This window comes from Tiliqua scincoides, chromosome 1 (genome assembly GCF_035046505.1).
Source record: "Tiliqua scincoides isolate rTilSci1 chromosome 1, rTilSci1.hap2, whole genome shotgun sequence".
In the NCBI taxonomy this organism is placed as follows: Eukaryota; Metazoa; Chordata; class Lepidosauria; order Squamata; family Scincidae; genus Tiliqua; species Tiliqua scincoides.
In genome coordinates this window covers 149,762,502-149,783,686 of record NC_089821.1, presented here as the reverse complement: position 1 = coordinate 149,783,686, position 21,185 = coordinate 149,762,502, and the positions used below count along the sequence as shown (strand labels likewise).

Genomic DNA, 21,185 nt, shown 5'->3' with positions numbered 1-21,185 from the left:
ACCTCAGTCAGGAAACTAGAGATATTAGCATTACAAGTTAAGACCTGAGTTAATGAGGGAGCAGCTACACTACAAGAAGGATGACATTTTTTTTTCTTGTGCCTCATATATACCTACATGGGGTCAGTTGCTGGTTCCTTGTGTTTATTCTTCAGTATCTGCCAGAAAACTTTGAACAAGGGGGCTCTGTTGTTGCTGAGTTAGATAGTACATCCTTGGGGAAAGTACAGTAGAGGCTTATTTCTTCAACTTTGTATAATTTGATAGGTGTAGGCATAGCAATAGATTATATCCACAACAGACACAAGGGATCATGACCATTCCTTTCCATGGGATGATTACTCTTTGGGTTTCCATAACAAAGCCCCTGTTTTAATACACACATTCTGCAAAAGGATCTCCATGTTAAAGCTGCAATAAAAATAATCCTAAATCCTTACTACCCTTCGAAGAACACTTCTGGCAGGAGTCAGTGTTAAAGTTTAGCCAACGTAGACTTTGGCATCAAGCAACAATTTGTTTTTTGGTCCTCCAAACTACAGAGATCTCCGCCATCTGGTATTACTGTAGCAACTCTCTGGTAAGTTTAAATATATTGGCTTGGAAAGCAGTTATCTCACCAAAAAATCTATACATTTCTCACTCAAAAACCTTGCTTCATCTGTTTTCATTGTATAGTGAGTTCAAGTTTAGATCATGTGGAGTAAGTGACTTATATGCTTCAGGCCGTAATGTGAGCAAGGGAAAAGTGCTCATGAAAAAAATGCAGAAAAGGGTGGAAAGAATAAAACATTTAAAATTCCAAAGTTATCTCAAGAAATAATGAAAATATTAAGGTGATTTCCGGGATGATTTGAATTTCAAGGCCTTGCGGCTTCTTAAAAAAATGAACAGATACAGCAAACGTTGGAGAACTAATTTGGTATGGGAACAGTACAATGCATAATAAACTTCACTAGGTCTCTGCTTTTGAAGGGCATTAGCATTCTGGATGTCTTTTTCTTCCATGTAAAAAAATGAAAGAGCCATTCAAGAAGGGTCCATTGCTCACGTAGTCCACAAGTTTTTGGAGATACCCAAAGTTGGATTTCCAGTTTTTCAAGCAACAGAGTTCGACAATATTCAACAAGATAAGCAAGTTGCTTATCTTGAAGATAGAATAATTACTGTACCAGCATCACAACTGTGCTACAAAAGTGTTAAAAAGTTTCCAAGTATTGCGTATTGGTCTTTCGATGCCTGCAGGAGTGGGGAAAAAGGTCTGCTGGGGAAGACTCAGGGTCACATGAAAAAGGAAACCGGTAGCAGTGGCTCACAGCTGGTTAACTGTGAGGGAGCTAGTAAAGGGCTGCTGGATAGAGTAGGTGTTAAGAAAAACCAGGAAACAGGACAAGAACTAGCCAGACACAGTCCGCAGGACCACGGACAGCTCCAAAGCAGACAGCTTGCCTGGTCCACTACCAGAACCAAACTGATCCTACTTATACTGGTGCAGACTCTGATATCCTGCCTTGGGTGAGGGACAACCTCTCCCAGGGACCAAGCTCTGGCTTGGATTCAAGCAGCTTAGCACTCTTTGATTTTGTGGCAGGTCCTTTGGCGACTCAGGAAAAAGGGATGTGCAGAGTGGGTGTGTGCAGAGTCCTTGATAGTTGTTAACCTGGCTCCTTAAGAGGATCCAGGTGCTTGGGCTAGTAGACTCATCTGCAACTTCTGGAAGCTAGGCGGATATAGCTGGTATATGCATGTAAACACACTACTGAAGAAATTAAAAAAACCTGCCGTACTTAATCAAAACACCAATTCATATTTGTTCTGTCTATCAATCCAATCCTGTCTCCTGCCACTTCACAGCATGCAGTTGCACAACAAGGCACATGCTCCATGCTATATGGTGGAGAGATTGACCAGAAGGCAATTGAAAAGTAAACAAGTTTTTTTTTACTTACCTCTTGGTAGACTATCTGGTTGGCAATGGGTATCCTTGAACCTATGCAAGTTGGCATCAGTTCAAGGAGAGGAAGGGGGCAAGTTGGGCAGCGAAAGAGAGGCTAGCACCCCGTGCAAGTTGCTGCTGCCAAGATCCGCCCTCTTCCTCTTCCAAACTGCTTCTAGTTCCTCCACCCCCCTGCTCCCAAACTCCCCTTCTACCATCTTATCTGGGAGCAGCATAGCATCCAGGCAGTTCTGGCACGTACATGAAACTATTGGCCATCTCCACCAGTTGCTCCATTGTACTCAGTGGCCGCACAATGTTTGTGCCAGCAGATTGGAAGATCCATTGTCATGCCAAGCATGAGCTTAAAACAATACTTGACTGACTGAGGGCCCAATCCTATCCAACCTTCCAATGCCAGTGCAGCCACAAGGCAGTTGCAAGCTAAGGAAATAAATGTTTCTTTACCTTGAGGAGGCTTCTGTAATTGTTCTCTTCACTTCAGGATGCAGCACACACCCTGTTGGCATAGCTGCATCAACACTGGAAAGTTGAAAAGAGTTGGGCCCTGAGATTTATATCCTGAAGGTCCAGAGCACTAACGGCATCAAAAGCCTAGCAATTCAACCATGTATGATAAATACTGTTGTTGTTGTTGTTGTTGTTGTATGATAGAGATGGTCATTGTAGCTCTCCTTCAAAGCATATCAGTTCTACAGATGTGGAAACCTACATACTACACACAAGTCATAAGTGATGCCCACAGCTAACCAATTTCTTACACAGACATTACTTCTGTGTAGGAAATGAATTCTACCCCATATTTAAATAATCATGTAAGTGAAGAATCCCTTCTGATCAGGGCTGGCTTCAGGGACTTGGGCAGCAGTGGGTATTACTCAGCTTTCTTTTCACTTGCCCATTCAGTAACTTCAGTTGCTGCTTTTTCTCATCCTCTTTGCTGCTCCCACCATCTTACAGCTGTGATTAGGGCAAAGCAGAGAGGAGGAGTATAGTGTGGCAGCAGCTACTGCTGCTTTTTCTCCTCCTTACTACCATCTGCCTGCTGCCCATCAAGCAGTGATGGCAAAAGCTTTGGTGGACATTGGTTCCCTTGCCAGTAAATGGGCCGGGTAGAGAGCTGACCATCTTGATGGCCAATGCCGGGCCTGTTCCATGCAGGCAAGGAAAATTCTGCCTGGAGAACGACACAGATATATATATATATATATATATATATATATATATATATATATATATATATATATATATATATATATATATATATTTCAATTCTCATTGAGTATCTGAAAATGCAAATTTCAACATGAAAACTGAAACTTGGGAAAATCTGGCTCTTCACAAAAGACATGTTTTCAATATCAGAGAGGAGGAATAGCTAGTGCTTACCTCAGTTTAAACTAGGAAAAAAAACTTAATGAAATATAGCCTTGACCTTGACTAGCCTGCTCATGTTTAAAACTATTAGCCTTGTCTACACTAGCTATATTTGCTACGTTGGCTGATTTGGCTACATTTTTCCTTAATGTAGACCAGCTGTGTGTATGCACGGAACACAAACATACAATAAACAGATTTAGAATCCTGTTCATAATATCATAGCCAAATCTAGCTGTGAAGTGACAAACAATAATGAACAAGAAAGGGGAGAACTCTGGGGAGATTACATTCCAGGATCCTGAGAAAGCTCCATTGGAAGCCTTGACGCCAAAGACCTGGTGGAGATGTAAATTAGCCTTGATGAGGGAAACATGGAAAGCAAGTAAGCCTGTTCTTCTGAGGTCTGTGAATTAATGTGCTTGCCCGGGTACTCAACCTAACTGGCTGCACGGTAGGTAATGCACCCTGTTCCTGAAACGGTTAACTTCTGTCTCACTTCCCAAATTGAAAATAGCAACAACCTGCTCTCATTTGTCATAGCCTTTGTAGATGATTACATGAAACAAAGGTTTTAAACTCAAACCAGGTTTTCAACTGGGGAAGAATCCAAAGATGCTCACTGAGAAGGAGAAGGAAGCCAGATGGCATCTGTTGGTATAGCAAAGGGTTACGCAGAGTAAGTCAATGGGAAATGAGCTGAGGAAAAGCAATTGCAGCCCACAGTTTCATTATTGGCAAGTGAACATTCTGGGGTGATTGCAAAAGAGCTTTATGGGTTTCTTTCCCTCCCAGGGTAGGCCTAAATATTTGTATCATAACCCAGGCACAAACTTGTATCTAGGGGTTTACTAGCTGTTTAGAAAGTATTTGGTATATTAAAAATGCATTTACTGAAGCTATTGCCACAAAAAGAGCTGAAACTATGATGCTAATTAAAAACAAAACCTTTGGTGTTACTAATATCAGTTTCTTTTCTTTCTTTCTTTTCCTTAAGAAGCTGTTAATATGGGCAATACATCTGGACAGCAACACTTTTCTTCCAAAATGGAATGTTCACACAGTATTCCTTTTTCGGGGGCCAATATATTTTATGAACTTGTCAGCAACTGGGGTAGGAAAAGGGAGGGCAGGATAAGATTCAGATGTGCTATTTTCAAGGAAATACACACTTTCAAAAAATGCAAGTTTTATAAGCTTTACAATTTGACACCATTAAAAACAAATCACATGGCAGGAATCAAAACCTACTTATATTAAAAACTAAAATTGCTTCCTGGCTAAGTTTCAGTTAATGAAATTAAAAGGATTTCACATAGAGACTTTGAACCACAATTGGTAATTCCTTCTGTTTCAAACGGCTGGTTCCTTCGCTCTGCATCTTGCAACAGCTAAATGCCCATTCCAGCTCTAGTTGCAACTGTTATTCAGGTGAACTGGATCTCAAAATAATGTGAATGGTATGTGTTCTAGAGCAGTGGTTCCCAAACTGGTGGGTGGCAACCCAGCAGGGGAATCGGAAGTGGGCCATTCCCCCTTAAGGGAAGTGGCCTAGAAATGGGTGCCCCAATGACACCACAGCGATCATGGCACTGCCAGGAGCAAGTGGTTTTTAAAGTTATCTGGGGGGGGGGGTTGCACTGGCATCTAGGAGGGTCCTGGAGGCTCGAGCCCCCTCTGCAAGCCTGTGCACTGCTCCTAATCACTCCAATCTGCAACCAGAGTCGACTTTCAGTTTTTTGCAGTTCTAGGTTGCTCTAGAGACATCATTTCATACTGAATCACATTTTCTGTTTTAAGCCTTCAAACAAGACTACAAGTAAGTACCTGCAAGTCCCACAGGTACATTTAAAAGCATAATGCTAAATATAGGCATATCTACCTTTTCACCCATTTCCAACTCATTGGCATCCCATTTCTTTGTGATTGTTTTCTTGCTTGGATTGTGAAATGATTCCTGATCTTGTACATCATGCAAGCAATAGGAGCATATTAAGAAAACAAGCGTACAAGTTGTAAATGTGAGCATTGGTGTAGCCTAGTGATTGCGATACTATGTTATGAATCAAGAAGGTCCTGAACTCACTGGTCTGATGGCACAATTGTATCCTCCACTTGTGCTGGTGGAGCATGTGCTTTGCTGGTGAAGGCTGTCACAAATGTGTCATAAAGCATGTTGCAACAGCGCAGAAGTTAGTGTCACTGGTGAGAAGGCCTGTGCCATCCTGCCAGTGTCAATACAGGCCACAGTGTGTGGTGGAGCAGGCAAGCTCCATGCTGAGCACCAGAGGGGCAGGAAAAGGGCGAAGAGATACAGGCTCGGTAACAGGTGGATGCAGGATCGATGGCAGTGGTGAATACCATATCCTATTCCCTTTCTCAGGCCAGATCTGCTGACACAGGGCAATGCAGATTTGCACCAGTGATTTAGCAGGTGCAGTTCTGAGTTGCCCCATTGCAGCAGCTGGAGCTTACGCCAGGCAAAATATCCCCTTACCTCAGGGAGCCCACCAGCATTCTAACAACCCCCATAGGATACAGCAGAGCCCACACTGACACCACTGCATCAGTGTGGAGGAAGTTGGAGATGATTGAGCTGTTAGGTAAGACTTTTTCTTGCTCTGTCTGCTTTTAATCTGCAACATAAGATATAATTCTGACCTATCTTACAAGGTGGTGGAACGGTTACAAGATAATGTATGTGAAACTCTTGGAACATCTGAAAGCACTATATAAATACTACTGTTAGTCTTCACAACAGACAGGGCAGGGTTGCCAACATGATTGAATGGAAAGTCAGTTCCATTCAAAGCACAAATCAAAAAGTTTCAACACTATGAATATCTACACAATCAACATGACATAAAGCAACATCAATACAATCCTTCTGCTGGTAGTGGTCTCTGATTGGTCTGGTAGCAGTCTCTATATCAACTTGAAAGCCTGCAGCTAGTCCAGCTGGCATGAGCATAGGCTGTAGGGTTCAATGCTATGAGGCAGATCTCACACAGCTGTCTTCCCGAAGTAAATAACAACCCACTGCAGCAACTCTGGCACCTGGTTTCTATTTGGGAATGTGGCTTTCAGTCCTACGCTTTGGTTGACTCAAAACTAAATTCACTCATCTTCCCCTCCTTTTTTGCACTGTGATGGCAATATCAGTGCTTTAATTAGATGACGTGGCCAGGCAGGCACTTTTTAATTCCATGAACTGCCCTTATCTGTATCAAACCCCAAAGCTGTCAACTGTATGAAAAGAAAATGATGGAAGTTATGCTTAGAAGCGAATTCATTTTCATCAGATACCAGCGAAGATGCTCTGCTGCCATGGAATTTGTGACATGATTCTACTGTGATACGGGGCGGGGGGGGGGGGGGAGGGAAATCAAAGGTAATAAATTATTCCTGTAATGTTCAAGCTATGAGACCCATCCCTAATAAGACATTAAGAGTGAAAGTTTTAAATTTATGGCATTATATTTTTTGCTCTTCTAATCAAGGCAGAAATGGCCTTGCCAAACTCCTTAAAATGTTTCTACAGTTTCTTTCCTTTTCTTATTTAAGCCACCAAGGTAAGAGAGATTTATATCATGTAACGCAAGCACTCAATTGTTTGGGAGAGATGCACAACATCTTTTATCAATTTATGCAACTGTACGATGGAAACCTGTGTATAAGAAAAGAAATCAGTAATAAAAACCCCAGTGGTTAGCCACAGTACTTAATTTTATGGGTTAGGGGGTTTTCTTTTTCTTTCCTTTCCTTTCTTAAAGCAAAGGCATGAATGCTTTAAGAATTCCACATTCTTCAAGTCCTGCTTTTCATTTGGGGTTGACAGGCAAAGTTCAGAACACATCATTATGGGGTTCGCAGTCACTGCTAAAGGTAACGCTCATATTACAAATGAATTAATAGAAAACACTTACCTTCCCTACTAGCTTGCCTTTCCTGTTCATGCAAAGGTAAAAGTCTGTCTCTTTCCCTTTGATCCGGACTTGACTGCCAAATGTGTCTGTTTCCACTAGAAGCTGGGCTTGTAAAGGAAGAAGAAGAAAAAAGGCATTTACCAGACTGGTCAGAGAGCAAATGAGTGGAGATGATGCCCTCTGATATATTATCTCCCAGTCAATAAGGAGATACTAGAGAGAACAGCAGGAAAGAGAAACAAGCAACAGGAAATACACAGGTCCTCATCAGTTGTCATAGAATAATCAACATAAATCATCAAAGGAGACACTTGTGCTGCAGTCCAGAAGTAGACATTTCTGAAAATATAGGACCACCACTATAGTCAATGGAACTCTGTTGAACTGGAATATGTTGCATTTTCATAAAATAAAGTACAGTAGGTCTTCAATGGTAACCAAAAGGGGCATTGTTACAGGTGTTTTAAAATGGTGTTATTTATCTTACTCAGAAGTAAGCCCATTGTGTTCAGTGAGTCTTCGGCTTTAATCCTCTCTTACTCCCCAGAAACAAACACCTCTAGGTATAGTACATTTCCAAGGGTTTTTGTGGGACATGATAGATTTCGGTAAAATAAGCATACTGATACTGCAATCCTATATACACTTACCTGACAGCAAGCCCCATTGAAATAAACAGACTTGTTTCTAAGTAGATGTGCACAGACTTGTACTGTGAGCGCATCCCATATGAGCAGCCCAATCCTATCCTTTCCACTACTGTGGGCTACAGTAGCACTGAAATGGCCACCGCTATATCCTGCGGAGCCTGGGAAAGCTGCCAGAGGTATCCTTGGGGGAAAGGGACATTCATCCCCTTCTGAATAAAGCCCCCATCTGCACAATGGGGTTTCTTGAGTCTACGCCAGCTAAATCGCTGTCATTTATGCAAGGTGTAGATTTGGGATTTAGCAGTCAAATTTTTATCTGAGACAGATTAACTTCTCTGAATGGATATAGTTATTAAATGTACTGCACAGTAAAAAAAAAAAAAAAAACTTCAGTGTGCACTGAGTCTCTGTCTGGTTTTAAAAAAATCAAATTTAGTGGTATTTTGTTTTTTTAAAAGGGAAAGCCTCTCCCTTTGTTTCTCAAACATCAGAACTCTTATTGCATCAGAACTCTGAATGAATTCTTGCTCTGGGATTGACGACCTACCCTAATGTCATTTTAGTGAAGGACAGCGATCTGAAAATTGAAAATGGAAGTGCTTTAGATTTTTCTCATTGCTACCTCTATTGTAGGTACTGGATTGTAGCAGGTATAAGAAGTAATTGTATGTTAATGCAAAACATTTATGATTGATAAATGCTTGTTCAAAAAGTTTCTCTACATAAAGGACAAAGGAATATGATGTGAAACAGAAATGAATAAAGAGGGAACACAGAAGGAACATGGAGAGAAGCCATAGCCCTCTACTAGAGCATATAATTTGAATACAGAAGTTTGCAAGTTCAATCAATCCCCAGCACCTCCACTTAAAGGAACTCACACAGTCTTTACTAGAGAGATTCTAGCAGTCAAACTAGCCAGTCAGAGTAGACAACACTTGGCAGTTTAATATATTGACAGCGCAATCCTAACTTGCACTGGAACAGGCGGGCCAGCAGGCCTGCGCTGAGCTGCATAGGATTTGGCATAAGTGCTGGCACCTGGCCCTGCCTCCTGCTCCTCATCCACCCTCCTATGGGACTTGCACCTGCCCAAGGGCACATTAGGTTTGCGCCCTGAGCTGCATAGGTTCCAGAGCCAGCAGGCATCGCAAAATGGCCATTTCAGGTGGGAGCAGGAGGTGGTCCATGCCTCTCCATTACCTCGGCAAGTGCCTCACTATGCCTGCTTCACTCCTCCTTCCAGCCATGGAGTCCTGGAAAGGCAGTGGCCTGGAAAATGAATTGGTGAGGTGCAAAGTGGTAGCTACTCTATTTATTAAAAGCTTACATACTGCCCTTCTCTTGTAGGACCCACGGTAGTTGACAATATCAAACACACACACAGTAATAACCATAAAATCATAGAGAACAATCAGAACAAACTCCAAAACGATAACCATAGGAAGAATTCCAGAGGAACAATGGTAGCCAACACCAGAGGACATCTCCAAAACCCATGTCTTGGCCAAACACCTAACTGCATATAGTGTAGGTGCCTATCTGCTGCTCCTGAGAAGGCCTTGCTTCTTATGGATGCTCAACAGGCTTCTGTCAACTCATGCACCCAAAATAGGGCTTCAGGTGATTATCAGAGCATGGCAAGGGGGCACATACAGAAGAAAGTGGTCCTTTAAGTACGCTGATCCCAAAATATTTAGTGTTAAAACCAGCATGGAACAGGTTGAGTGTTAAAACCAGCATGGAAGCATACAGGAAACAAACACAGGTTTAATTTGAAAACACAGGTTAACAATTTAATTAGAAAACACAGGTTTAATTTGTTCCCATAGAGCTGACTCAGTTAGCCACATTTTGCAGCAGCTGAACCTTTCAAGCTGTCTTCAAGAGCAACCCCACACACACAGTATGTTACAATAATCTAATCCAGAGGTGACCAGGACATAGATCACTTTAACTCCTGAACCGACTTCTCCAGGAATGGTCACAATTGGCACACAGAAGAAGTGGTAAAAAGCACTCCACATAACTGTCACTGGTCCTTCATAAGGGTATTCCCAAACTGCAAACCTGATCCTTCAGAACAGCTTGAAAGTCTATTCTTGACTCAGATGAATTCCCCTGTCAACAGCATGTCCATCCTGGCTGGGTTAAGTTGTATCCAGTCCACAACTGACAGACAATGATTCAGAGTGTCAACCACTTCCCTAGGAACTGTTCAAAAAAGAGGAAAAGCTGAGTGTTTTCAGCATGCTGGTGACATAATGGAGCAAAACCATCACAATGGACCATCAAGAATCTAGACCTTTCTGTGGTCCCAACTGTAAAAAAAAAAATCCGAACTACTTGAAACAGTTCATTTGGATGACACCATGCAGATGCAGTGATGGTGGAGTAGTAAGGTTTCTTACTTGGAGTAGTTAAGGTTTCTTACAGCAAGGAACAGGCCTTGCTGAGGGAGAGTCAGCATGGCTTCTGTAAGGGTAAGTCTTGCCTCACGAACCTTATAGAATTCTTTGAAAAGGTCAACAGGCATGTGGATGCGGGAGAACCCATGGACATTATATATCTGGACTTTCAGAAGGCGTTTGACACGGTCCCTCACCAAAGGCTACTGAAAAAACTCCACAGTCAGGGAATTAGAGGACAGGTCCTCTCATGGATTGAGAACTGGTTGGAGGCCAGGAAGCAGAGAGTGTGTGTCAATGGGCAATTTTCACAATGGAGAGAGGTGAAAAGCGGTGTGCCCCAAGGATCTGTCCTGGGACCGGTGCTTTTCAACCTCTTCATAAATGACCTGGAGACAGGGTTGAGCAGTGAAGTGGCTAAGTTTGCAGACGACACCAAACTTTTCCGAGTGGTGAAGACCAGAAGTGATTGTGAGGAGCTCCAGAAGGATCTCTCCAGACTGGCAGAATGGGCAGCAAAATGGCAGATGTGCTTCAATGTCAGTAAGTGTAAAGTCATGCACATTGGGGCAAAAAATCAAAACTTTAGACATAGGCTGATGGGTTCTGAGCTGTCTGTGACAGATCAGGAGAGAGATCTTGGGGTGGTGGTGGACAGGTCGATGAAAGTGTCGACCCAATGTGCGGTGGCAGTGAAGAAGGCCAATTCTATGCTTGGGATCATTAGGAAGGGTATTGAGAACAAAACGGCTAGTATTATAATGCCGTTATACAAATCTATGGTAAGGCCACACCTGGAGTATTGTGTCCAGTTCTGGTCGCCGCATCTCAAAAAAGACATAGTGGAAATGGAAAAGGTGCAAAAGAGAGCGACTAAGATGATTACGGGGCTGGGGCACCTTCCTTATGAGGAAAGGCTACGGCGTTTGGGCCTCTTCAGCCTAGAAAAGAGACGCTTGAGGGGGGACATGATTGAGACATACAAAATTATGCAGGGAATGGACAGAGTGGATAGGGAGATGCTCTTTACACTCTCACATAATACCAGAACCAGGGGACATTCACTAAAATTGAGTGTTGGGCAGGTTAGGACAGACAAAAGAAAATATTTCTTTACTCAGCGTGTGGTCGGTCTGTGGAACTCCTTGCCACAGGATGTGGTGCTGGTGTCTAGCCTGGACATCTTTAAAAGGGGATTGGACGAGTTTCTGGAGGAAAAATCCATTATGGGGTACAAGCCATGATGTGTATGCGCAACCTCCTGATTTTAGAAATGGGTTAAGTCAGAATGCTAGATGTAGGGGAGGGCACCAGGATGAGGTCTCTTGTTATCTGGTGTGCTCCCTCGGGCATTTGGTGGGCCGCTGTGAGATACAGGAAGCTGGACTAGATGGGCCTATGGCCTGATCCAGTGGGGCTGTTCTTATGTTCTTATGTTCTTATGTTCTTCATCACCATCTCTTTCACGGTGTAGACTCTCAAATGAGCTGCAGTCCTTCTTTGGTCAGACTTCTTCACAAGACGTCATCTATCATTGCTCTAGCCATAATTCATCCTGTTTTATTGACCATGGCTCTGGGGAATATCGAAGATGGCCTAGATGCCTTCAGAAGTGGATCTGACAGATTTACGGAGGAAAAGTCTATAGCACAGGTTACAAGTCAGGACGACTGTATGCAACCTGTGGGTTTGACAGGTAGCCTCTGATGCAAAGGAGTGCCAACAAGATGCAGATCTGTTGTCTTGTGTGCTCCCTGAGGCCTCTAGTGGGCCCCTGTGAGATATAGGAAGCTGGACTAGATGGGCCCTTGGCCTGTTCCAGAAGGGCTCTTCCCAATGTTCTTATTGTTCTGCCTGGGCTCTGCAGACAGGGAGAGCGCATGTAGTAGCCCAAGCCATCTCCACATTTCAAAGATCAACTACTAGACCATCAAAAGAACTGCCAGGCATGCTGCCAAGAAAATTCCCTCAGAGCCATCAGGAAACCCATTGGATCTATCCTAATTGGCCCACTACTCAGGGGTGGCCCCAAACCTTCCAGTACCTCAAGCAGCATTTCCCTGCACTGCCTTAATCCCCTCAATGCTGCCTCAGTGCACACACATATGCTCTCACCCCTTTACTTACCAAGAACATGGCCTACAGCCTATCCGGTCCACACCACTTCTGATTGAAATGGAAGCAGTGCAGACTGGGTTCCCAGCCTGCACTACCTTTGTTCAAGTCAAACAGAAGTGATGTGTGCCAGGCAGGCTGAAGACTGTGCTCCTGGGAATTCAACTAAAGGGAAAGGGTGCACACTCCAAATCACCCATCCCAGCCTATGTGGTGCTTCATAAGTACCAAATAGACAAAGAGAGTTGATCCAGAGTGCAACAGTCTCTTTTTCTTCTCCCTTCTTCTTTCGGCAATGTTGTAGGGGAGACATGCGCCTTACTTCTTTACTGCACTCCATTCTCACAGAGTTTAAGCCATTTCTGCCCACATTGCATATACGCAACAGGTATCAAGTGTGTACACCTGCGGGCTGGGCAGAAAGGAGTTAAAAGGGACTGCATGAGCATGAAGCAAGGGGAGGGAGTCGTGAAGTGCTCCCTTCGTGAACAGCTTTTCTAGGAATGTGTTTCCTTTAAACTCTAAACCCTGTGCAAGGAAGGCACATGGGGAATGAAGAGGATGATCTGGATCCTGTTCATGTTTTGCAAGCAGAGAGCAGATTGATGCAGCTTGTATTCATGGTGGGCTGGAGGGAGGTAATGGGGGCAGATGCAGGGTGAAGGGCACTCTGAATTCACTGCTCCTTCCACCAGCCACCTGATGGAAGTATCACAGGGCTTCATGTTTGGACCGGAGATGCCCCCACCCTTGCTAGCTAAATGACCACCATTCTACTCCTTCCTGCTTCCTTTGCTCAGTCCCTGTTCCTGCATGCCTTGGCTTTTCAAAAGGCAGAGGGGGGGGATGGAGCAACCAGATCAGAGGAAGAGAGGAGAAGCAGAGGCAGGAGGAAGAGGAGGAAAAGGTATAGGTGGGAAAAGAGAAAGGAAGATGAAGAGGGAAGTTGCCAAGGAAAGGGTTGGGGGTCCAGACACAACACACTTTGCATGTGAGTGATGTGGAAAGAATCTGCTTGCAGTATAGTCTGTGTACAAGGAGGGTGATGGTTCATGGGGCCACCTGAGACATAAGGACGACAAGTCAGGCCTGACCTCCTCCCCACTGGTTTTGTCCATCCGTGTTCTCTTATTTATATCTGAAGGTTTGAGGGAAATTCTACCTTTTGCCTTTCCTATGAATCATGTCGACTGTCAGAAACATACAACTTTTGGAGAACTTTGTCCTACAGAAACAGCAACAAACAGCAATGCCAAAAAACATTTCATATTTGCCCACAGCAACTTGGGCCAAATGGTTGATTTCAATCATTTAAGTAAAACGGGTCTGCATCTTTTAAAATTCACATTATTTGTCTCACTGTTCCAAAACATTCTCACGAAAGCTGGGTAGTTTCAAAACTACAAGATACATCACCTCACCCTCAAACTAAAACAAGTATGAGTAATACCCAGGCTGATTTTAATTTGAAAAATATCACCTTAAAAAGATTCGGTTCCCTGCTGTGAAAATTAAAACCATCTGGATGGCGTGATTTCCAATAATTAATCCTGCTCTCCTTTGACACTGTTACTAATTAAAATATGATACCCCCTTTTCCATGTAAAGAATTTAAATAAATTTTAAGGAGCTAATAAAATAATGTAATAATTTTGGAAATAAATGAAAATTAGCTTTTCTCCTACTTGCCTAGGCTAAAAATACTACAGCTGTACCTTTATGCTAACAAGACCTAATTAAGTCAAGGCAGCAATGAAGGTAGCAACTTTCATGGGAAAACATCAGTAATAAGATTCATCCACACAAAACAAGGACTGGCAGACACAGTGCACTGGATCTCAAATGCATTTATGTAGGGCAAATGGTTTAAAAACGGTTTTATAACTAAGTTCCCAAGGCCATGAGCATGAAATCACTTACATGGAAGGATGTGCTATTGAACTTAATGTATAAGATCATGATGTACATTTGTTCTAAGGCACCCAAAAAACTAATTGTGAAGATCATGGAATGCAACCAGAATCAGCCCATCTTGCAGGCTGTAGGTCCAATTCTGTAATGTATAAACATTATTAGGCCCAGGATAGATTCATTTTCTGTTTGTCTAGACCAGGGGTGTCCAAACCTTTTGGCAGGAGGGCCACATCATCTCTCTGTGTCAGAGGCCAGGAAAAAAATTAATTTACATTTCAAATTTGAATAAATTTACATAAATGAATATATTAGAGATGGAACTTATATGAATGAATGATGGTTTCAATAGCTCAAGGCCTAAAAAAGGCCTTGCACAAAGCAAGTTCAGCCTTTCCTTTGCTGCCGCTGCTGCTTCACAGATGTGAAACAGCAAGTAGTGGAGGCAGCCTTGTCCCACAGCTCAGGCAAGAGATTGAACAGCCGCCCTCATACTGAGAGCAATTGCATCGGGCCAGCACAGGCTCCTGCAAGTCTCTGGAAGGCCAGAGACTCATTGGAGACTGGGGGTTCCCTGAGGGCCAGATTGGGAGTCCTTGAGGGCCACAAGTGACCCCAGGGCCAGGGTTTGGGCACCCCTGGTCTAGACTAGCAGGTGCCAAACCCTGGCCCAACAGCCATATAAGGCACCTGTGGAAATCCCTCCCCCATGTGCTTACCATTCTGTGGGGCAGCTTGCTATCTCTGCTGCTAATCACCCCCAAATGTTGCACTCAGCAGCTGCTTCTGAATTTTGGTGACTCAGTATGCTTGCCACCTGGATTTCTGGGCAAACATGACTGCTCACTGCAACATTTGGAGGCAATTGGCAGCAGAGATAGCAAGCTCCCCCCCCCCTCCAATGGTAAGCTTCGTTCACACCAGGGACAGCTTTTTGGAGGAATAGCACCCTCAGTTTGGAGACCGTTGGTCTAGACTTGATTGCAAATAACGCAGTGCACCATTATTCTGTGTTTTACATGGTAACAAAACTGGGCACAGACCCAAATTCCCCAGTTTGGAACTGTTTTAAACCAGTTTTATAATACTGATGGAACTATATTTTTAAAAGATATAGAATACCAAAAGCTCTCCTTTTAGGCCAACCATTTTAAGGTTCCATAGCTTTTGTTAGCTGCCCACTTTTTAAAATACAGGCATTCCATTCTTCAGACATTTCCTGCAAATTAGGGGCAATCTACATGTTACGCTGCAGCTGAGTGTAATGAGTCCTCGAGGGGAGAAGGGTCATCTGTACTGGAGAAGGGGTGGAAGAAAAAGGAGTGCTTAACAGTTCCCCTAGTACTCATTCTCCAGCTGCTTTTATTCCTCCAGGGTTCCAAACCCAGACTTGCAAAGTAAACATGAACTTAGAAAAACATCACTGAGATAAAAGCGGGGGGGGGGGTTTCAGAAGAGAGGAAACTGACCAGGAAAGGGTTAAGCAATCGACACCCTTCTTCAGTACAAACTATCACCCTTTCCCAAGGGTTCTCTTCAATGGACAAAAGGCTGGGATGGTTCGGTTATACATGACTGCAACATGACATCTGGTTTGCCCTGCCGTTTCCTTTAGATGAAATTACAAATTCGTTGTAAGCCATAGCTGAGGATGCAGAGGTTTGCTGCATCAAAAAAAAAAAAAATCAGTGGTGAGAATGGTAGGTCCAACCAGCCAGTGCAAAACTACAGAACCACAACATGGCTTTGGTGTCACAGGGATGCTATTCCAGCACTAAAAGGCGGGCACGAACACATGTTAAACCCTTTGTACGAGAATGGAATGAAGGGCTTGTAGCCTGCACTTGTTCCACCCCTTTGTGTTTTCAAATAAGCACTTGCTCACTCAGCAGATTGTTTTTCCTGCAAAGGCAGCCTCTGTTTTATGGGGCTTAGTTGCAACTAATTGATCTAAGGTACTCCAGTAATGCTAACCATATGGGAAGTGGTGCTAAGTGCAAAGTGATGATGTCACTCAGACACTTTACCTTGTGTTAGGAACACAGCATCAGTTCTACCCTTTTGTGGCCTGTTCTAAGGGAACTCCAAACTGTAGCTGGATGCACATGGCCCTCTAGACTTCCATAGAAGGTTCACGGATTTCTTGCAACAGATCGTTTTGAAACTGTCCCACAGCAACTGAAGAGATGGGCCAAGATGCAATTGTACAATATTATACACTGCAATGACCTTTCAGTTTTCTAGCCAAAAGGGTAAAGGTTTATGCAAAGAATCACTAAGATCAGTGTTTTTCAACCTTGGGATCACAACCTCAATGGGGTTGCGAAGTGTCAGTTGTGGGGTCGCAGTAACCTAAGGCAGGGGTGTCCAAAGTTTTTGGCAGGAGGGTCACATCATCTCTCTGACACTATGTCAGGGGCTGGGGGAAAAAAGAATTAATTTACATTTAAAAATTTGAATAAATTTACATAAGTTTACATAAATGAATATATTAAAGATGAACTTATATGAATGAATGAAGGTCTTGCAATAACTCAAGGCCTATAAAAGGTCTTGCACAAAGCAAGGCTGGCCTTTCCTTTGCTGCTGCTACTTCATCACAGACGTGAAACAGCAAGCAGTGGAGGGAGCCCTCATCCCACACCTCACGCGAGAGGTCAAACAGTCGCCCCCACGCTGAGAGCAGTTGTGTCGGGCCAGTGCAGGCTCCAACAAATCTCAAGGGTCAGATGCTCATTGGAGACTAGGGGTTCCCTGAGGGCCACATTGAGAGGCCTCGAGGGCCACAAGTGGCCCCAGGGCCGGGGTTTGGGCACCCCTGACCTAAGGGAATGAAAAAGGATGAAGACCACTGGACTAGAGCATCATCAGGTAAAAGGGGGGCATCTGGTGTGCCCCTTCAGATGCCAGGAGATGGTGTCCCAGTCCTGCTCAGTTTCTTAGTAAACTAAAATAGCTTTTGCTACTGCCAGGTTTCATGGCAGCTCTTTCTGCTCTCTCTAATAAGAATACGAGTGTATGTGATTACAGTGAACAGTACTGGGAGGGCATAACGGGGGTAGGGAGTGGGCAGAGACAGGACAGGTGGCAGGATAGTGTCCTCCTGGGAGGATGGCAGCACTGACAGTGGTTCCTCAGTCTCATTATTTATTTATTTAGGGACATGGCACTAAAAAGTTTGAAGACCATTGACCTAGATGACTAACAGTGCAACCCTGTCTTGTGCTGGAACAGGCAGACCAGGAGGCCTGTGCTGTATCCTGCACAGCACATGGCGCCAAAGTGGCTTAGCCAAAGGTAAGGGAAACTCTTAGTCCTAGGTAAGCCACTGCTGCCCCTATGGGTTTCCTTGGACTTGTTCCTCAAGAGTTGGCATAAGTCCAAGGAGAGCGGAGCAGCTTGAAGCCACTCCATGCTGCTCAGGAATGAGGGTTGGGATCCAGCATAACTGGTGGGTTCCAGCCCTGTCTCCTGCTCCCTGTCTCCTGTCTCCCTGGGACCGCCCTCCGCTCAACCTTCCCTCACCCCAGAATGCCTCCCTCTCGCCTCCTCCTGGCTCAGGAGGGTTGCAAATGTGCCATAAGGCACTTTTGCACCTCCTTGAGAGTTGGCTGGGCTGGCACGTGAATGCACGCCGGTACACAGAGGCTGAATTCAGCCTCCGCACCGATATGGGGATGCAGCCTTGCATCAGTTGAGCTCGGCCGACAATGCTCTGGGGTGGGTGGGGGGAGGCAGGAGGGAGGTGTTCCGGGGCGTTTTGGGGGCTTCTGGCAGGGCCATCCCTTAACACCAGTGGTTTCCAACCTTTAGGAGCCATGGAACGCTGAAGTAAAAATTGGAATCATTGTGGACCACATGCAACCCTTACCGCCACCACAAAAAATGCAATTAAATTTGTAATACTGCAATTAGAGATAATTTAGTAGAGATTTATTAGATCTGTTATTTATAGAGAAGATTTGTGAGTTGCTGCTTTTGTTTCCGGCTGCGGTTGTGAGCGTACTGTTCTCTGCTCTCTCTGGTGGTCCATAGTGGAGAGTGCTTGCTTGCTGAGATGCTGGATATGACTGATCTTTTTTTCACAAAGAAAAAAACTTTTCCCAAAAACTGAGGATCTGAGGAGATCCGAGGATTGTTTGTCAGGAGAGACAAACCCCTCCATGTGATGGCATGATTCCTGAGGAGATAAAGCCCGGCCAGGGGGCTTTCCCAGGAGATTCCACCATCTTGGCAGCAATGGTGAAGAATTCATTTTGAAATCAAGCTGAAGGCCCCAGCAGGAAAAGACATTGAAAGACTTAAGTAAGTGTTATTCTATTTGTGTATGTCTGGCGTGGACTGAATAATTTGATTGCCTGATTTGTTTTCTTGCCGTGAGAAGAGGAAGAGGGGGGAAGGTTCCCCCCCAGCTGTTTATCAGTGTGAGGAGAAATTGTAGAGGAGATTTACCAAGCTTGCTATGGATATATGAAAATGTAATTACAACTTCACAACTTTGAATTTCGATGGATTACAAATTAATTGTCCTTGGAAAGTTTGTGTATTGGAGCATTTATTGCCTTGATTTGTTATTATCATTTGGGAATGCCTGAAGGAGCGGCTGGATGTTTTGACATTCCTGCGGATGGAGGAATGGTGTTGCCAAGGCTACAAGTATAAATAAGATAAGAGAAATATAAATAAAACAACAGTACACCAGAGACATCTAGTGACATCTAGTGAATTTTAAAAGACATTGCAAGAACTGGATTTGTGTGTAAAATTGAAGCAAGGAAGATAATATGCTGAGGTGTCCTTAAAGAACATTGTGAGCAGAAGGAAGGAAGAACAAAGATGGTGGGCAAAACAGTGAAAGTTTGAGGCTTGCCAATGTTGGAGAAGGGGCTTGGAAAATTAGTACAAGAGGAACCGAAAGGGAAAGACTGGAAACAGACTGTGTAAGACAACATAGAAAAACTGTTGGTAATGGTACAGCAACTAACAAACTAATCTGTACAAACTCAAGCTAGTGTGGATGCTTTAATGAAATGATTAGATGATCTTACTGGACAACTGATGGAGGTGAAAATTACATCAGAAGAAAATAAACAAAAGATTGAGAGATAGGGACAAAATATAAGAAAAGATCAAGCTAAAATATGGGAGATAGAAGAACATCAGCATAATGCAGAGACAACGTTAATGGAAATTCAGATGGATAGTGCAGCTTGAGTGGTGAGGATACAAAACATACCAGAGGAGAAAGGAGAAGATACATTGCGACGGATTGTCAGATGAATATCAGAATGGATTGATACACTGATGGAGGAGATATCTAAAGAATTGGACTCAGTGAGAAGAGTGGGCACTTCTTATCTGAGAAAACACAAATTACCAAGAGAAATCCATGTGAAATTTATCAGAACCTTTTACAGAGATAAATTACTGAAGGTCTCACAGGAGAAGGAATGGACAGTGGATGATAACAAAGTCAACATTTTGAGACATGTTCCATGGAGAGTGAGGAAGAAGAGAAAAGAATATGAAAACCTGACAAGATTTTTAAGAGAAAAGCAAATACCATACAGATGGCTTTCTCTAGAAGGTATGTTTTTTCAATATCAGACACAGAGATACAATATAAATTCAACAATGAAAGCAGAAAACTTCTTGAGTTAAGTGATGAAAGACGAGATAAGAAAGGAAGAAAAGGAGGAAGAGAAATCGAGAAGAAAAGAATTAGAAGAATATAGACCAGAAATGGAGTCGGATGAAAAGAAATCAAATGATTTAGAAACAACAGATGAATCAGAGAGGGAAGAGCCTATGTATTGTATTGGCAACCTTCAGTCTCGAAAGACTATGGTATCGCGCTCTGAATGGTGGTTCTGGCACAGCGTCTAGTGTGGCTGAAAAGGCCAATCCGGGAGTGACAATCCCTTCCACACCGGGAGCAAGTGCAGTCTGTCCCTGGTCTGTCTCCCTGACTATGGGCCTTCCTTCTTTGCCTCTTAGCCTCAGACTGTTGGCAAAGTGTCTCTTCAAACTGGGAAAGGCCATGCTGCACAGCCTGCCTCCAAGCGGGCCGCTCAGAGGCCAGGGTTTCCCACTTGTTGAGGTCCATCCCTAAGGCCTTCAGATCCCTCTTGCAGATGTCCTTGTATCGCAGCTGTGGTCTGCCTGTAGGGCGCTTTCCTTGCACGAGTTCTCCATAGAGGAGATCCTTTGGGATCCGGCCATCATCCATTCTCACGACATGACCAAGCCAACGCAGGCGTCTCTGTTTCAGCAGTGAATACACGCTAGGGATTCCAGCACGTTCCAGGACTGTGTTGTTTGGAACTTTGTCCTGCCAGGTGATGCCGAGGATGCGTCGGAGGCAGCGCATGTGGAAAGCGCTCAGTTTCCTCTCCTGTTGTGAGTGAAGAGTCCATGACTCGCTGCAGTACAGAAGTGTACTCAGGACGCAAGCTCTGTAGACCTGGATCTTGGTATGTTCCGTCAGCTTCTTGTTGGACCAGACTCTCTTTGTGAGTCTGGAAAACGTGGTAGCTGCTTTACCGATGCGCTTGTTTAGCTCGGTATCGAGAGAATGAGTGTCGGAGATCGTTGAGCCAAGGTACACAAAGTCATGGACAACCTCCAGTTCATGCTCAGAGATTGTAATGCAGGGAGGTGAGTCCACATCCTGAACCATGACCTGTGTTTTCTTCAGGCTGATTGTCAGTCCAAAATCTTGGCAGGCCTTGCTAAAACGATCCATGAGCTGCTGGAGATCTTTGGCAGAGTGGGTAGTGACAGCTGCATCGTCGGCAAAGAGGAAGTCACGCAGACATTTCAGCTGGACTTTGGATTTTGC

General features: G+C 43.9%; 1 protein-coding gene across 1 annotated transcript in view; it reads right to left on the bottom strand.

The window, feature by feature from the left end:
* Positions 1-21,185, bottom strand: part of FGF18 (fibroblast growth factor 18) — a 132,929-nt gene that overhangs the window by 13,610 nt on the left and 98,134 nt on the right. Inside the window, 1 exon segment of the mRNA XM_066639214.1 lies at positions 7,261-7,367. Coding sequence (XP_066495311.1) covers positions 7,261-7,367 — 107 coding nt within the window.